We start from the raw sequence: 18720 nt of genomic DNA, 5'->3' as shown, positions 1-18720 counted from the left end.
ATTCATATAGTCTCCTTTTCACCAAATCCTTACAACATTAAATCATGAGTTCCACACGGATCTGTCATCTTCAGCATCTACCTGAATCCACTACCAGACCATATCAGTGGTTTTGAGCTCACCTTCTAGAACAGGCAGCTAAGTCTCAAATTAGAAAACCATCAGGACATTGAAAATCAAAAATCAACAGTTGCCTCATAATCACAGACGAATGGATGGTGTGGAATCACCTCATTTTATCTTTGACTGCAATACAAAACAATAACGGCATACAGCAGGCAGGCTCCGTAACAACACGGGCTGGCTTACACTTGGACCAGTGAGGCCCCAAACTCTGCCGTACAACCCCCATTGATAATACCCAATACAAGAAAACCAAAGAAAATGAAAAACAACACACCCTTCAGCAACAACGCAACCCACAGTGTTCAAAATACGGCTTGCACCACACCATCTATCTCACCCGCCACCCTCCAATAACTGAATCATATCCCAAATGTTCTGATTTCGGCATCTAGGGACATGGCTCCAAGTGAATTTCAGGAAAGGCTGCCCACCCCTCCTATATTCTGTAATACTTCTTAGGATATCTCTGGCTATTTAGATCCAGAAGGAAGCCAAAACCCTGCAGCCCCAAACTCCATGTAGAAAATCTCCTGACTGAGCCTGACAGCGTAAGCAACTGGCAGACTCAATCAACCCCCTCCTGGAATCAACCCATTTTAAATGCCTGGAAAAAAATAAATACTGACCAGAGATGAATGGAAAAGTTATAATCATCTATCCTTCTGGCCATCCGAACTGGGACCTCCCCAAAAAATAGCTAAAGATGTATGAAATATAAGAATTGTCCTCGATCCTGCACTCTTCATGAAGGCTCAAGTTAACAAGCTGTCTAAACCAATCATCTGCATGATGAAAACCCTTTGGGGCTTTTTTCTATATTTTGGATTTCTTTAAAACGAAGAAGCAACACCACCAGTCATTCTTTCTGTACTAGATTTTATAAATGGACTTTACCATTGTATTCAATTCTCAACCAGGTGAAGGCTGCAGAGAACTCAGAATTTAGCAGCAAGACAACTTCAAAAAGTACATTTAGAAACTGCATCTTTACTGTCTTGAAGGCTCTCTGCTGGCTCCCACTCCCAATTGCAAGAAGATTGTCTCCCAACCTATTATGCATCACTCACAGAGCAATAAACGGAAAAGGAACAAAATTCCTTAAATCAAAAATCACTAAATACTCCCAATCAAAAAACGTAATGTTCCAGACAGGCACTGCATCTATTAATTCCAGGTACAGGGCCATTGGTTGCCCTACTTTCTCCATTCAGGTGTCCAAATAATAGAATTCCCTACCTGCAAAGCTGACAGCAACAAAGATTTACTTAGAGTTCAGAAGATGTAAAAAAACGTAGCTATTTCCAGTGTGATCCCTCAGAGAATTGATATGATCTTGTTAATAAAAATAAGTGCCAACACAAATTCTGGGCTCTCCGGCTACAAACAGATGCCCCAACACTTCCCTCTAGGATCAATGGAGAACCAGATCACCCCAATTCCCCTATAAACAGTCCAGCCAAGCCTCTGTTTCAAACAAGAGCATGAATGACCAATGCAATCATAGAGATGGTCCACTCCCTCTTGTCAAACCCAAAGGTTCAGGTATTCAAACATGTCACACAACACGGTACCTCACATTAGAAAGTGCTGAATATGAAATCGAAAACAATGGCACTAATCTGTCAAAGAACGAATGTTGACACCATCAACAGCCAAATGGAATGCTAAAGATGCTACAGCACATAGCACTTGGCTACATGTGTCAACCATCACTCCTTCCGGTGTTCCTTTGACGCGCGGCTATCGAATGTTTCTCCTTCCACCATCCACTTCTGTCTGTGCTACCTCTTATTAATCACCAAACGCTAAATCAGATTACCTTTTCAACCCTCTTTACACCCTTCCCCAGAACAAAATATTCCCTATCCACATAATAATCCTGCTCACTTCACCATGTTCGCACAAATCAACGACTTGCATTGACGTTTCAAACTCCTCTAAATTAAATATTTATTCATCTACCACTGAACAATAATAAACCTAGTCTGGAGGCATGAACTGAATCTTAAAACAATACTAAACGGTATTATACATTTCAATCAAGAGTAAAAACACACAAAATAAAACCGATAATCAATATACTTAGTAGATTAATCCACTAAACCGGGGTTTTGCTGCCCACCGGAAAAAAAGCGCATCAAATCCTCGTCAGGGACAGTAAGCGCTATAGTATTATCAATACAGTTACTACTAAGTAAACAACGACTTTGGGAAGACAGCACAGGGCTAGGAGAGGGCCATCCAAAGAGCCACAGAATGGGGCGCTGTTGGCTTCTACTTCTTCAGCCTTGTAGGCGGGAACTGTATAAAAGTACACGCTAGCTCCCCGTGGGCGAGGTCTTGGATTTATGGGCGTAATTCCGGGGCCAGGGGCGTGTTTCTTGGCTTTCAGGTTGTATATAATGATTTGTGGGCTCGTTTGTCAACTGAGGACCGGGAGTTTATATGGTTTTGGGACTAAGTGGGTTTGCAGTCTAGCTCGCATGGGCGGAGTTTGACGTTACCTTCTCAATGTGGGCAAGTCGATATTAAATGGGCGTGCCCTGCTGAGATGTCTAGCTGGTGGGTGGGGCCCATTGCTACAGGGGCCGTGATTTGACAAATGGGCAGGGCTGGTCATCGGTAATGGGCGTGGCTTCGGGCTGTGGGTCGGGCCTGTTCCTGCTGGCTCTGTGACTCTTCCCTGGAATCACTTCCTGTCTCCGTGATTTCGTCTGAAGATTGTGGCGAGCGGTGTCCCCCTATCGTCATCCCCAAGAGCAGCCGACCCCCCACCTGAAGCGGGAGGTCCGTTATCTTCGGAGCACCCACGCGCCTCATTCTCGAGGAAGCGCACCTCCGGAGGAGCCAGGAGCGACCATGGACTGGGGTAGCGAGCTGTGGGTGAGTGCGGGGGTGGGGCTGGCTGCAAGGAGGGGAATGGGGTCACTTCGGGTTATTACACTGTAGGGTGATTTGGAAGTGATGCTGGAAGATTGAGGCTCTGACGCAGCAGTAAGTGGTTGGGCAAGTGAGAGTCTGGTCGCGGGGGGACTTTATGCATCACTTGTCAGGGATGGTTGTAAGGCTTTATGGTCACTGAGTGATTAGCCTACGACCATTTAGGGAGTGAGACTGTCAACTGGAGTACAATTTTGGGTTTATTCGGGAGATATGTTTGGGGGGTTTTGTGATGTGTAGTAAACTTGTGGTCCTCGTAACATGGTCACCTGTGGTCAATAGACCTTTCTTTGTGTTTCCACCTCCCACAATACCTGTGTGCATTCTACATTCCTCTTGAGTGTTCTGTTCTTGTCAGTTGATGGTCTGGTCAGCTGACGAGGTGATGTGCTCTGCTGTGTCTTAATAAACCTATCTTGCAACTTAACTAGAAGTATCCTGTGATTCATCTACAACATGATGCTATAGCCACTGACGAAAACTCAAATTCCTAGGTCATGGAGTGGGTTGGACTTTGACCATACAGGTTTAAGAACATCAATCTGTGGTCAGTTTGTGGGTGGGACTCGCACTGATGGAGGTAGACAACGGTCACTTGTCACTGGGGTCGGAGGGAATGAGACTTTGATCAGTGGGTGTGATACTTTATTACTCTGGGGACATGAATTGAAAGTTATTAACTGAGGACTGGGATGATCGAATTACTGCCAGAGAGTGAACCAATGACATTAGTAGAGATGAAACTTTAAGATCACTCATTGCGAGAATATGTTTTTTTTTGGCTGCAGAGCAAGGGAGCTCGTTCATCTGTTTTTATTAATCTGTCAATGTGGGGTGTGTGGGAGAGTGAGACTCACTGGGTGTTAGTCTTTTGTTACTGGGAAGTGAGACTGTGGCAATCTGGGAGGTCACCTGGAGGGTTACGCTGGGGTCACTAGATTTCGAAGAGGCTTTGTTCTATTTGGAAAAAAATGTACTGTAGTCTTAAGAGAGAAATTTAGTGTGAGCAATGGCATTTTTAAGAAATGGCAATAATGCTGTTTCAGCACTGAAGTCAAAACAATCGTTCTTCATCTGGGCTGGAGAGACCTAGAACAGTTAAATAGTACAGAAAAGCACATAATTGTGTCCTGAAGAGTCAATGTTGAGTAGTGCTCCAGAGCGTATAATTTGCAGCTTTGTGTAGTTTCTCTGGCACTCATCGCCATCTCTTTGGCTAGAGTTGTACCTGCTTCCCTCCTCAGGCGTAGTAGGCCTTGAGCAGCGTCATAAACAATTCCTCCACTGCAGGAAGCCTACAGACAAGTGTGTTTAATAAATATTTTCTAAATTTTAAACTTAAGGTAGAGAGCGGTATGTTTTTAACAGACAGACCTCATCATTTTTGAGAGGATGGATGGAATATCTGAAAAGGTTATCAGTATTTGGTGTATCAGAAACAAACCTGAAAAGGCTAGTTCTTATTTTAGGTGCAAAAAGCAAACAAAAATGAGGGAAGTTGCTAATTTAAGTCCTTATTTATAGAGGGTCCCTTTATTAAAAGATAGCCAGTTTATAGTAACCAAAGTGTGTGGTTCTTTCCTGAGCAATCAAAGCTCTTTAATTTTTATTTTTTATTTTTTTTATTGAGAGTTCAAATATAACAATACAATATAGAAAAAAGGATACAGTCGAATCCGATTAATACAGTGCGAGAAAAAGAGTACTGAAAACATTCATACAGATTGTCATTTTAACATTTAAATTATAAAGTGCAGGGTTGTATAGAAGCAAACGATCAATCAACTGTCATTAATATTCAAGAGATTTTGTTAGAATAAAAACAGTACATAGTATTTAAATACAATGAGCGTCTACTCAGTTGATAATCCAGAGCTGAATTGTAAAGTGCAGTGTGCGAAATCGAGACAGTCGTTAACGACTAGTAAACAAATAGATGTTCTCGCAGAAGTATAAATCTAGTTAAGTAATAGCAGGACAAATTTAAAGATCAAACACCCTCCAATATTTATCATATTTTTTAAGGGCCCCTGATCTAAGAGCATATTTTCTTTCCCTATCCTGGATTCGGAGTAGTTTTGTCTTCCATGCCTGGAAGGATGGAACAAGATCTGTTTTCCAGGACTGTAATATAAGGGATTTAGCTATTAGAGAAGCTATAAAAAGGGACTCATCATGTTGGGTATGGATATGAGAGCAACCTAGGAGGGGAATTAGATCATCAAATACAATATTAGTTTTGAGAACGATTGAAAGATATTTTTCTATTTCCTTCCATAAAACCTGGATTTTTGGACATTCCCAGACAATGTGTTTCCAAGTGCCTTTTTCATCGCAACGAAAGCATTTGTCGGCTACTTGAGGGAAGATATTATGTAAAAAGGATGGGGTTCTATATATTAACCATTTGTTGTAAAATTGCATACGTTTAAAATTTGCTCCTCGAAAGATGGTTTTATTGAATTTATTTATTTTGTCCCATACCTGTTGATTAATTGTAATATCTTCCCTCTTTTCCCATCTTTCAGTAATCTTGCTGTAGAAGTCCTGGTCCTTACTTTCTTTTAATATTTTAATCCAGAAACTCATTTTCTTTTGTATGTTATTATTAAGGATAGTGGAAATATTTTCTTTATTGGATAAATTTCCAATATCAAGTTCTTTGAGTTTTGGATTTATCCTAATAAAGGACCAGTTCAGCGTTAAGTGCGAGTGGATTAACTGGCTATGAATTTCATCCCAGGATTTCCACCTATTTCCCAGCATGAAGTCTTCAATTTTCTCAAAACCATTCTCCTTTGAGTTTTGGATTTATCCTAATAAAGGACCAGTTCAGCGTTAAGTGCGAGTGGATTAACTGGCTATGAATTTCATCCCAGGATTTCCACCTATTTCCCAGCATGAAGTCTTCAATTTTCTCAAAACCATTCTCCTTCCAAAGTGTTAATATTTTTTTGTCCATACAACAAGCGTCTCCCAAGCTAAAATTTATTAAATTCGTCTTATTACTTAGAATGGGTAAATCATAAAATTTAAAAAACTGAGTTTTCACCTTGAAAATCCACTGGAGGGATTTATATCGTACTTTTTTTTTGATCTTTCATGGTTCTGACCGGGTCATGGATTTTCAATTCTAACAACATCCTTTTCATAAAGAAATTATCTGTCTCATGCAAATCTAAAAAAAAACTGTGGCTATGATGTGCAAAAGACGCGAAATAATATTCCTTGACAGGGCTCGAAAAATCATTAAAAATGCACTAGACCTGCAGGTCTAGTAACCTACAAAATCTCCTCGACCCAGCTGAAATGCACTTGACCTCTAATCTGAAAGCTGAGCAAATGTGACATGTTAACAAGATTTAAAAGCATTTTTATTGCTCATTTACTTTGTGAGCAATAAAGATGCCTTTAAATCTTGCTATCTTGTCACATTTCCCCTGTTTTCAGAGGCAGAGGTCAAGGGTCAGTTTGTATTCCTACTTGCCAGTAAGGGCGAGTAGGACCTAAAAATAGCTCGTCCTGAATTAATCTGACTCGCAAATGCGAGCGGTCGAGTGAATTTGTCGAGCCCTGCTTGATATTTGGGAGGGACAGCCCTCCTTGTGTGGATAATAAATATAAAGTGCTCAGTGCTAATCTGGGAGATTTTTTTGCCCATAAGAAAGAGGAGATCAAAGCTTCTATTTTTTTTAAAGTAAGAGGCCTGGATTGCGCAGGGAATTGCGCTAAAAAGGAAATTAAAAAGGGGTAACACCGACATTCGAATTAGCGATGCCCGCCCCATAAGAGACAAGGGTAGTAAATTCCAATGATCTAAGAGTGAGCCCACCTTTTTTAATAAAGGTAAAAAATTAAGTGAAAAGAGATCATCTGGGCTATCCGAAAAAAGTACTCCAAGATATCTCTTTGTATGCGTATTGTATATCCGCCTAAATTCTGGAGCTAAAGTGTCTATAGAGCAGTTCAGAAGAATAATTTCCATTTTGCTTACATTCATTTTAGAACCCCCAAGCTTTTGAAAGTCAGAAAAGCTCTTTCATGGTTTTAGCTGGGTTAAATAAACAGCTTGTCGTCCTTTTTTTAGGTCGACAAACGCTCCCTTAAGACCCCCCCCACCCCAATCCATGCAGCACACACTTATTAATTGCTTTGTCAGTAGTGACTGTGCTAGACTACGATACCAGTCATCCCAGCAATACGTTATGGTAAATGTAGAATTTCCTGTCAGTTTCACTTTGTATTTCCTGTGCTGTTTTAAGTTTCAGCCGCTGCTTGCAAGTTCATCGATCTCTTAACATACTGTTCTAGTATCAGTACCAAACACCAGAAGACTTTCAAAGTAGGAAGTGCTTGGAATGTTGCCTTATAAATAGCTGCATTCTAATAGTTACAGCAGCATAGTGCACGCCACTGTCTCAGACAACTATCAGCATACATTTTCCAAATGTGACTGTACTTGACATGCAACACCAGTCATCCCAGCAATGCCTTATGCTAGGTGCTGCCTTTAAACAATTCAATTGAACTTATTTTTGGACTTCCAGCACTGTTTTTAGTTTCAGCTGGTCCTTGCAAAGTTAGGGAAAACTCCTTTCCCAGAGTTTCAGGAGCATCGACAAATGTCTGTAGAGAATAGTCCCTCAAAGTTGGTGGCGACCTATCACGTTGTCTCCTCTATCTAGCACATATGATACTGAGAGTTGTGCAGCGTGTCACAGATCAACAAGTAAGCAAACATGCTGCTGAGAATTCAGCCAGAGAATATGGATGAATAGGGCTATATTCTTGTTTCCCAAGTTGCCACTACTGGAATGACTCTGACAAGCAGATAGATGAAGACAGCACACTTTGCCACAAGAGGCGCCACTGCATTTGAATGGTATGGCTTCTCTTTCAATGTGATGCACTTCTGTAGAAATTATAACTAGACTTCATGGTGGTATGCCTCAAAGAGCCCCCACGAGAGATGGGAAGGAGATAATTGAGGCCTTTCAGAATAAAAGGGTTGTCGTTTGCCCAGAGCGGTCTATCCCAGCAGCAGAAAGAGGATCACTACAAGTGTTTCTCAGACAGTGCAGTTGGCAGCAAGTGGGCCTGAGACCAGCACAGCCATTCATTCCAAACCTCTCTAGCAGTGATCCTGAACTTGAGGACCTAGGGATCTAAATGTTCCCACAACCCAGTCTCCACCAGGTTAACTTCCTTCGTAGCCAGGAAAGACATCTCCATAGGCATGGAAATACCTGGGACGATGTTCCAGGCTCTAGAGAGCATAACACTCCTAATTACAATGGCATTTGTTTAGGTTATTTGACAGAACAAACCTACCCCAAAGAGCACTTCTCAAAGCTACAGAACGAGACGACTGGCTTTACATTAAATAGGTAAGATGATGTGCTCGATTAGTAATATGCTAGGTGTAACTCAGAAGTTGTTTACAGAATGCAAGTGGACTGGGTGCTCACAAATCCAGAAGGTGAATTTCGTCTTAGATAGTGCCCTCAGGCTCCTTCCTCCTGGATATGTGAGAATCACTGTAATGACAGGAAGTCTCATTGTAATTATATCTCTCCAGTTTAGATGTGGCTCAGATAGCTTTAGCCGTTCGGAAAGCCTTGTCATCAATTCTTTAAATAAAGTACAATACTAAGTACACAGATGGTGGGATTTGTGTCTGACCCCTAAGCCATTGGCTCTCATCAGTTCTTTAGGGTTTACCATTGCTTGGGTGGGCAGTCTATCAAGGCCATATCATTTTGTGGATGATTACATTATATCATTTATACTCCCGTTAGGATTTGGTGATGGGGCATCAAGTGTTTTTTAGGTCGAGCATTTGAGACCTCTTGTATATACTTTAGTATATCCTTATATGTGTATGTACTTTGTGGGCTCTGGAGATCAATCCTCGGACTTGTCTGCTTCCACTTAGTGATTTTTTTCTGTTCAACGCCTCTATTTGACTGTCTTAATAGAAAACGACCAGTAGAGGTCAGTAAAATACCAGAATTGCTTTCTGCTTATTCAACTGCCTCTATTAAACTTTCTTGATTGAAAACGACGAGCAGAGGTCAGTAAAATACCAGAATCACTTTAGCATTCTTTAGATTCCAGTCCATAGAAATTGTCTTCCAGGAGCACCCGTAGACAATAATATTTTCAGTATTTTCAGTGACCACCGAAGGCCATGATTTTATATTAAAAGCAGAGCTTTGGACTATACCAATACCCTCTGAAAGGCAATATTTCTCTCCATGTGTTCCCATACTTGGCGTGTCACACAGTTTAGTGCTTACTTTCCCTTCATGTTAAAGAACAGTAGATGGTTCAGCACCCAGGCTAATGTGCTGCATAGCTAAATACATAAAAGATCCCAAAGGCGAGACTGATTGCATTGCAAATGCTTGTTTTGTTCGACTACTGCCATTGTGTGTATTTCGATGTGTTTACTTTGGTGACATGACATTATTTGTCAGTTTATGGCTTATTTGTTTAGGTAGTGCTTGCCAATTGGATGCCTTTATGCTGTTCTCTAATCGCCCGTGCGCATATATTTGTTTTACTTTACTGTCATGTTGAAATGTTGTTTAACTTTTTTCTCATATTAGAAGGCCCTTCTTAAAGGTGCAGCAGAAATATTAACCCTTTGCCAAAAGGAACTCCTGTACAGTATTTAAGCTGTGTTTGCTTTTTAGGCTCACACGTAGGCTGCATCACATGACTCCTTTTCATAACACTTTTCTTTAAGTGTAGATCTTAAATCTGACCGTGTAGTCTGTTCATGAAAGGGGCCCCACTCCCAGCTTCAATATTTTTTGTAGCCTGCAATGTTGCCTCATTATGGGATATTACTAGGACAGCTAAGGGCAACACTCAGTGGCCCACTTCCCCAAACAAAACTGCAGACCTATTGGCGGTGCCCATGCTTGATATTTACTTCTCCCATTAGTTCCCTTATTGTCGATCTCAGAAGGATTAAAGGCAGAGTCTGGCAGTGCTCTGATGTGGCTGACACTCATCCTCCAGCAGAGCTGTCCACTGTGCATGCTTTCTTTTTGGGAGACTGCATACCTATTATAAGGGATTATTTGTTTCTTTCAGTGTTTTACATAGTTTTAATATTCTGCGTTATTGAAGCTACTAAGCTCCTTGAGGCATCGTAAGCACCAGGAAGCTGCAGCATGCTCACAGTGGTTGGTGGACATCAAAGGGTGCGGGTTGATAGGAGATCTGAAGTTGGGTCCTCTAACGTTTTATGTAAGACGAGCTACTTATGTTCAATGAAAATCATCTCAAGCTACTAATATTGTCAGTGTTGTAATAATATCCATATCAGACCAGATTACCATCAGTGGTCACCCCATTGCAGGGCTGCAAGAAGCAATATAAAAAAGGCTTTGTCAATTTGTAATGCCTTTACTTTGGTAATACATAGCAACTATAGCTACAATGCCTTTGGCGGCAAGTGAACAATACTAGTAATAACTCTCCCCCCAATGCTACATGATTTATCACTTAAATATCCGCTTTAAATGTATTTTGGAAATTCAACTATTTTTCTCCAAGCATCCGCTTATGATGTCTGAGAACCACACATGTTCGTCTCGGATGCAAACTTTTCAATTTTTGTATATATTAATTCAGCCAAGCAAAAGCTTCAAATTTAGTAGACTGGGATGTACTACAGCTATTTACAGATGGCTGGAGAACTACCAGCAGCTCACTAGCCACTCGGAGAAGCCTGATCTAAAGTAATGTATCCTTAGACGCTGAAGAACACTTCACAGGTGGGAGTTGGGCATTGGTTCATGGGTCCCCCACGGACTGCAAGGCCCTCACCCTGGTATCTTGGCACTGCTTGAGTGCTGCTTGAAAAATGTTTTTTGAATTCTGTGGGGCACCGAGATTGCACTTTGACTAGTCAGATAGCAGAGCCCTCTGCTAGAAATCTGCACTAATCAGCCCTTTCTACCCTCGCCTCCCCGCGCTCCGCTGGTACGTTTGACTTCTTGCTGCAAATACCTTATTCTAAAAACAAACTTCTTACACGTATAAGACGCTGAAGCTAAACTATGCTAAATTAGTCCGGAAACGATATTTGTATAATTACGACCACACATGCAACGTATCATTAGTAATGGGATGTTTGCATTTTGGGGTTGGGGTAGATTTTATGGTGGTGTTATGTTCTGGTGTAGAATAGGGGTACCCCAAAAAGGTCCTGGATGGGGGCAGATCCGTGTTACATTTTCTGAAAAAACACATGCTGCGTGAGCACCTTACAGAAAGATCACTTGTTTTTAAATACATTTTTTTGAAAAAGAGAAGGAAGCAGAAAATTATGAAGATTTTGTGGGGTGGGGTATTTATTTTCAAATATTTAAAAGTGAGTGGGTGAATACATGGCCTGGTGGGTAGTATGACCTCTTATAATAAGTTTTTTAATAAGTAAAACAAGTCATTATATATAGTAGTCCAATATATTATCATCTTCTCCATTGCACCCTAAAAATGTTCAGCATCGTTCATTATGTGGCACAAATCTAATATCGACTAAGTAATAACCCATTTAATTGTAAAAATGAACAACTCCTAGAGGCAGAAATAACCACATTTCTAACAATTTTTTTTGTAGACCTAATTCTTGCAGGATATGAACTCTCATACTGCTTAACCCTTTTGCTCTTATTAAGCCATTGATTAAGAGTAGGCACCTCAATCCATCTCCATTTTTGTAATATTAATGATCTTTCAGTCAGCAAGGTGGCAAATCCAAATTGCTGTTGCCATACAATCATATTACTAGGTTGTGAAATCATTCCAAATAAAGCCCCATAGGGATCTGTTTGTAAAATCAGCTGGAGTTTTTCACTAACGAATCTGAACACCTGAACCCAAAAGCAATGAAGATTTGAACATGTAAAGCTTATATGCAACCAATCACCGTTCACGTTATCACACCTGAAAAATTCAGCTGAAAATGCTGGGACATCTGATGGATAAGGTATGAAGTACGATATATAATCCTCCCTGCTGAAAAAGGACATCCTTCTGTAATTCGCTAACTGTATGTCTTTGCAGCCAATTTTGTCATCGAATTCCCAATGACGTCGCTCAATCTTGCAATTCGTGGTGGCTGCAATGGTATCTAAAAAAGAAGGTATCACTTTCTCTGGTGCCACAGACTATATCAAATTCCTATACCTTTAAGACAAGTTACAAAGTACGCTTTGCTAATACTCGCTGCTAATTTGCAGAATACCTGTCTGCTCTCACTGAGAACATTTCTGATTTGTATATAGTTAAACTACCAACTGGGAGCGATTTCGGGATGATTATTAACTAACTGTTGCCATGATATTAATAAACCAGTGTGCGTGAAATCTTCAAGCTTGAGACACCCCCGCCATCTCCCCGTTGGATATAGCAGACATTATTAACTGTAGGTCTATTGTGCGACAAGTTCTTAAGCTTGGGCATAAGTGAAGCCAAGGAACATGAAACTCCTGCCATACTTTATCAAATCTATTAGCAAGAAAGTGGGGCATATTGTACCTAGCTTGATTTGGCAGCCTAGTTATTTTTAGAAACGTGGAGAGCTTAACGTCTGCCTCTTCTAACATCATACCGAGATAAAATGTATTTGAATGAGAGCGAATGTGGCCTAATGGTTAGAGCGGTCCACCTCGAAGCTGGGGAACCTGGTTCGAGTCTCAGCAGGCACGCTCAACATCCTGTGATTCTAGGCAAATCACTTAATCTCCCCGTGCCTAACAACAATGAATGTGTCTGGCTGTAATGCAACTGGTGCGCATGTAAAGTGCTCTGATACCTTTGGGTTGAGTTTGCGCTATAGAAAACTATACGAGTGAATTCCTCAATTCTGTTGAACACATTCCTAATGTTGTTTTGTTCTGCAGCCAGATACAACATTGTATCATCCGCAAACAATTTTAATGTCTCCGCACCACTGACTGGTGGAAAAATGCTAGGATCTTGCCTAAGTGTACTTGCCATGGTCTCGCTAAATAGCGTAAAGAGAACAGATGACATAGGGCTCCCCTGCCTCACCCACCTAGTAGGAATGTGCCCCACTACTTTGGGGTTGATTACATTTTTAACTTCTGACTTTTTATATAAATTTCACAGCAGGTCAACCAGTCTAGGCGGGAACCTGAATTTCATCAATATAGCAAATAACACGCCCCCCCCCCCAGGGTGTGGAATTTAATAAAATATCTTCTTGTCCATGGACAGGTTGCTTCATAAACCTACTTGTCCTGTGTTAAAAAAAATGAAAACACCTGTCCCTTTGTTGCCATGTAGTGCGGCAACAAATTATGACAGCACTCTTATTAAATAAGAGCTCTGATAATAGGCTCTCTGATTATGCCGGAGCTGATACTATAGTAGGGTTTGAATGCTAGCAATTCCCTTATTTTGACACCGTTCCACAGATCTACATACTGCGGCTGGAGTTGCAGTAAGCAATGGCTTCAGGCTTGGAATGCCCTTTTGAGTCAAACTCAGCTACTAACTTGCATGTTTTAGGGGTTTTCACCAGCTCTTATTTAATATTTCCCCATATTGAGAAAGGTACAACATTTTCTCCCAACAATGGCAGACGTAAAACTTCGTCCAGGTCTGGGAAAAAAGTGGTTGGATGGAAAGTGAACTTGTAAAAGCTCAACATATTTCCGTGTGAGCAAATTACACATGCATATTTGGTCGTGCTAAAATGCAGTTCACAAATATTTTCGAGGAGTACGATTTCCTGGCTTACTTCTGTAAATTCTTGTGAATTCTGAAGCTGTAAATCTACACTAATGCCAGGGCATCTACATTTGGTGCACTTTTATGATTTTAAGTATTGGGTCCCTAATTAAGTCTGATGTTAACCAAGACCTTTTTGTATTTATTAAACTTCTATCTCTCTCTCTATCTATTGGCTGTCTTCGCCGTGAGTGACAGCATTCTGCTCTTTCACAAGGAGTATATCTGCACACAAAGTAGTTTTGTCAGTGCCAGGAACTACTGTGCCAATGCATACCTTTTGAGACCAAAAACTATTTTTGCTTTTTGCCAAGGTTTGCAATAATGATGGGAGTCTGGCAGTTCTCAGAAGAATAAAGTTTTTCAAAAACGTGTCAAAACAAGGCAAGCATTGATGAAACCAAAAGGCTGACCACCAATGGCAGACCAGTTGGCTTTGCCAATGCCTGTTTATTTTCATGTTTCCCTTAATTTTGTTGAAACCAGTTACATTGATTTTCCGTTATGAAGATTTTGGGATAATCAGACCCTCGCAAAGAACAGGGAACTGTAAATAGATTGAGTTTTGACCCCAGGTTGAAATAGTTGGGTTTATTCTTCCTTCTTTGTTTTTGGAGTTTTTTTGTTTCTAAAAAAAAGTATACTGCACATAGAGTGACATGGGTACAAGATATTGGCAGCCAACGCAACGTACCCCCCACACGAACCATTGGTACACCAGGACCATGAGATTAACTTTATAGAGTAGAAAAATACAACACTCAGACATGCAAGTTGCTTAAGAAAGGAAATATGGGTAGTTAACTGAATATGTATACGCCTATTGCTGTTCTACTCCTATACCCTCCTCATGAAAACATGTCATCTTGAATGTACTACTACTGCAAATGGCACAAAATGTGGATTGTAAGATAATAAACTATAAAATGCCAATAAAAAATATATTTTTTTAAATTAACATATTTTACTATATAAGGCTTAGAAGAAATGGTACCTAAAATTTCACAGTAGTCTAGTAAAACATTTTTTACAAGTTGCATTTTTTTATTTTGAAAGCAAAGAATCATGAATCTTGCTTTCAATCTTCTGCAAATATTTGCATCTAACCAGAGACCACGCTGGGAGCATAATGTGTAGTCTTATATTAAACTTTGCAAACACTTAAACCACTGTCTGTAGTGCAGGCCGAGCTTACAGCATTTCCTTAGAATGCTCACCCTAATCATAAAGGCTTTGCATTAATGAACCCTAAATCCAAGTTCGAACAACATCAACATATGTACTCAAATATTTCCTTAATTGTAGACCATGCCTTTACCTGATTAATAATATGGTATTGTAAACTGGTAGCCAAAGAGTTTGTGGTGCAGAAGGTTGAGCCTACCTGTTCCAAGGACAAATTAAGCTGGAAAACATGTTGTTCTTGACCCCAAGCGATATGTCCTGGGCGTCTGGCTGTAGGAATTCCACACCACTGCCTCCCACTGCACCATGTCGAAAGCGATTTTAGCATCCAGCATAATAATAGCTGGCCTGGTCTCATTAGCTGAATAATAATCGATAGCTTGAACTAAATAATTAGTGTTAGTAGCTATCAGTCTTGTTGGTAGAAAGCCGTTTTGCTCTTTATTGACCAAAGTATGTGTTAATGGGGCCATTCTACTTGTTGTTATTTTTGCGTACATTTTATAGTCTCAATTTAAGAAGCTAATTGGACAAAAAGATCCGGGGCTTTCCGTGGTTTACCATTTCTCAAAAAGATTATAATGACTGCCTCTGTGAAGGACCTGGGAAGGCCCTTACCTTCTAAAATTTCATTAGAGTGACCAAACATTTACTTAATTGGTTCATAAATAGCTATCACTTCTGCAGGTAGACCATCACTCCCACACGTTTTAGATTAGGGGATGTTTTTATTGCATTTTCCACCTCACATAGTGAAATAGGAGCAACAGCTGCTGCTTGTTGATCAACTGATAAGAGCAGGCAACTGTTTAGCTTTCATATAGTTTTCCATCATGTCGATTATGGGTTTTTCTGTTATAAAGTTCTGCATAGTGTTTGAGAAAAACTTCTCCAATTAAATCTGGTCGACTAACAACTTTATTGGTGACCACATCAAAGCTTGATTTGATCATGCCATTATTGCTTCTTTTCATTAATCTCGGGCTTATAAATTCCTCTGACCGGATATTCTTGCCTCAGTGCCTATTCTAATCATGGGTCCCACGCTGCAACTCTGGGCAATAGCTTGCTTAGTCTCCACAACGGCCCCCACAGCGCGAGGGATGCCTGGTTTCACCATGGGGGTGCCCAGGAGTGGACACTTCACAAGGAAAACCAGGAAGGGTTCCATTGCGGTAGTCGTACAAGCGCCGGGAGACCCCCTGCGGGTAGCTGTGCGCTATACAAGTACAAAACATTTACATTTACATAGTGTTTGAGAAAAACCTTTCCAATTAAATCTGGTCGACTAACAACTTTATTGGTGACCACATCAAAGCTTGATTTGATCATGCCATTATTGCTTCTTTTCATTATTGACCATGCTAAATATACGCCAACATACTCTCTTTCCTCATAGCTTTTCTAAAAAACATGTTTGGTTCACTATTTCGGCAGCTGTCAAGTAATCTTTTAAATTCTGCCATGCTTGTGTTAGCTTTATCCTGGCTATTGATGTATCGGACTGTGTAAAAGCTATAGTAGCAGCATTTAAAGCAGATTGAAGTTGGTTAGCTATCGCTTTATTTTGCTTACTGATTCTCGCTTTGAAAGATGTTGCTTCGTCTCAAATGAGGCTTTCAGCCCTCCCCATATAGAAAAGGAAGTAGCAGTACTGATGTTTCTTTTCAAGAATTCCTCTAATGTGGTGCACATACTTGCAACCCAAGTCTCATTAGTTGAGACACTTGTCAAAGCCTTATCTAGGGCGAGTCGCCCTGGGATCTTCTATTTTCATCTCAATAGAGACAACTAAGTGATCAGAGAAGGTATTGCTAAGGTATCCACCTTACCTCAACGCAAAAAATGCAATACTAAAAAGAAATCAAACCAGGACGCTGAATAAAAGCACTTAGAATAGCAAGTATATAGTTTACCCTGCGGATAATCAGACCACCATGAATCTATTAATGCAAGGTCATGTTATAACTTTTGCAGAAAATAAGTCGATTTTTAGCTTGTTTTGCTGTTTATTGGCTCCAGAACAGTCAAGCCTTGCATTCTGGATAACATAAAAATGACCCCCAAGCACAACTGACCACCTTGATCATGTGGCAAAACTATATATTGCTTATAAAACGGTGGTGTTATCTTCAATGAAGTCATAATAGATTATAAAATTGACAAGTTGCTGCTGTATCAGACTGCTTGCTCAAATCCACCTTGCCCCTGGACCCCTTATCACCTGCTACCCATCACACTGGAGCACCTTGAAAATCAGTATGACCACAGTATGACTGCTGCATTGGCTGAGGCAAAAAACGCATAAGAGATGTGGCCTGGGATAATTAGCAGAGGCACAGTAGATTTTAAGGTGGGTTTCCTGCCAAAAAATAACGTTTGCATTGGATGCTGTTAACCATGCCAGTGTTTTCCTGTACTTGATCTTATTGTTAATTCCATTTACATTACATTATAAGTTTAGGGATCATAATTGCCTTATCTGCTTGAAGGGAAGCCTAACTTGACTCAGTACAACAGGGATCTCTACTCGCCAAGACCTACAGCCTTGTATTCTTCTTTAACAGATGCAGAATCTCGCTTTCATACTTCTAATCCCTACCTACCGAGAATATTCAATCTGGACTTTTGTTTTGTTTGTTTAAAGTGAGCCCTCCCCCACCCAATACCACCCCCAGCAATTCCTCTTGGAACCTCCTCAGTCAGGGCTCCCGAGGATAACACCACACTCCCTCCTTCGTGCCATCTCTCATAGTGAACCCCCGTTGAAACCACACTGAATTCGGTACCTTGGTAGTGCATCCAGGTTTGTTATCTCAGGTGGAGTGGGTGCATGGCTACATAAGCTACTTGTATCCTATCTGCGACTCTATTAAACAAAGTGTACTGCTCACAATGTCGACCTACCAGATAATGTCAATTTAGATCATTGTGCCATCCATTTTAAATGCACAAATTAAAAAAACCTCAATATACAATTCAAAGATCGAAAACATAATATCAAATTAAGAAAGAACTAAAACCCCCAAAGGGGGACTAGTAAATAGGAGATAGAAGGATTGCAGCTACTAGTCCTCAACTATTGAGTAATGTATACTCTCCACATAGTCAGTTGCTTGCTGAACTGAGGTGAAAACATGAAAGCTCCCTTGCTGCGAACTCTGTGCCTGCATCAATTGGTCTGATTGTGTCCGCGAAACGAGGAGCATTTAAAGGTTCAAACACTCAGTAATAGAAATATCCGCCTCCTTACTATTGATATTTAATACAGAGGCATCTTAGAGGTTGCTGCTGTTGGAAAATTCTTTCTCCAGTGATGATGCCTCGTTGTGTGGTGGACTATGAAGCCCTAGATTAGTAGTGGTCGAGGAGAGCGGCAGCAGAATTTGATCCTAGAGGGATGGCTTTGCAAATTGTGGAAATATTGGGCATGTTGACTTTGTGGGTGGAGCCAATGACAATTGTCCTGATGCAGTACTCCTTTGATTGTTGCATTGCTTGATTCTGTGGACCTGTGCCAAACAGGGTAGCCCAAGTGTACCTATATTGGCCGACGAAATCCAAGACCTCACGTCACTGTTAGTATTGTCAGTCAGTCAAAAGTCTTTATTCGGTTTAGTGCAAACCATAAAAGCATACTACAATAAATACATATTAAAAACAGAGATTTCATTAATAACACATTACCAACAT

The 18720-nt window shown here is 40.6% G+C and overlaps 1 protein-coding gene across 2 annotated transcripts in view; it reads left to right on the top strand.

The window, feature by feature from the left end:
• The first annotated feature begins 2783 nt into the window (after window positions 1-2783).
• TRIP10 (thyroid hormone receptor interactor 10) overlaps window positions 2784-18720 on the top strand; it is a 173762-nt gene continuing 157825 nt past the window's right edge. Inside the window, exon 1 of one of the 2 annotated variants that reach the window (XM_085600427.1) lies at window positions 2784-3009. In XM_085600427.1, the coding sequence (XP_085456553.1) occupies window positions 2986-3009 (24 nt within the window). In that variant the 5' untranslated portion in view covers window positions 2784-2985. The remainder of the gene's footprint in view (window positions 3010-18720) is intronic. The other variant, XM_085600426.1, reaches the window with a different exon arrangement.

Source organism: Triturus cristatus, chromosome 4_2, assembly GCF_964204655.1.
Source record: "Triturus cristatus chromosome 4_2, aTriCri1.1, whole genome shotgun sequence".
In the NCBI taxonomy this organism is placed as follows: domain Eukaryota; kingdom Metazoa; phylum Chordata; class Amphibia; order Caudata; family Salamandridae; genus Triturus; species Triturus cristatus.
This window is presented reverse-complemented; position numbering and strand designations above follow the sequence as displayed.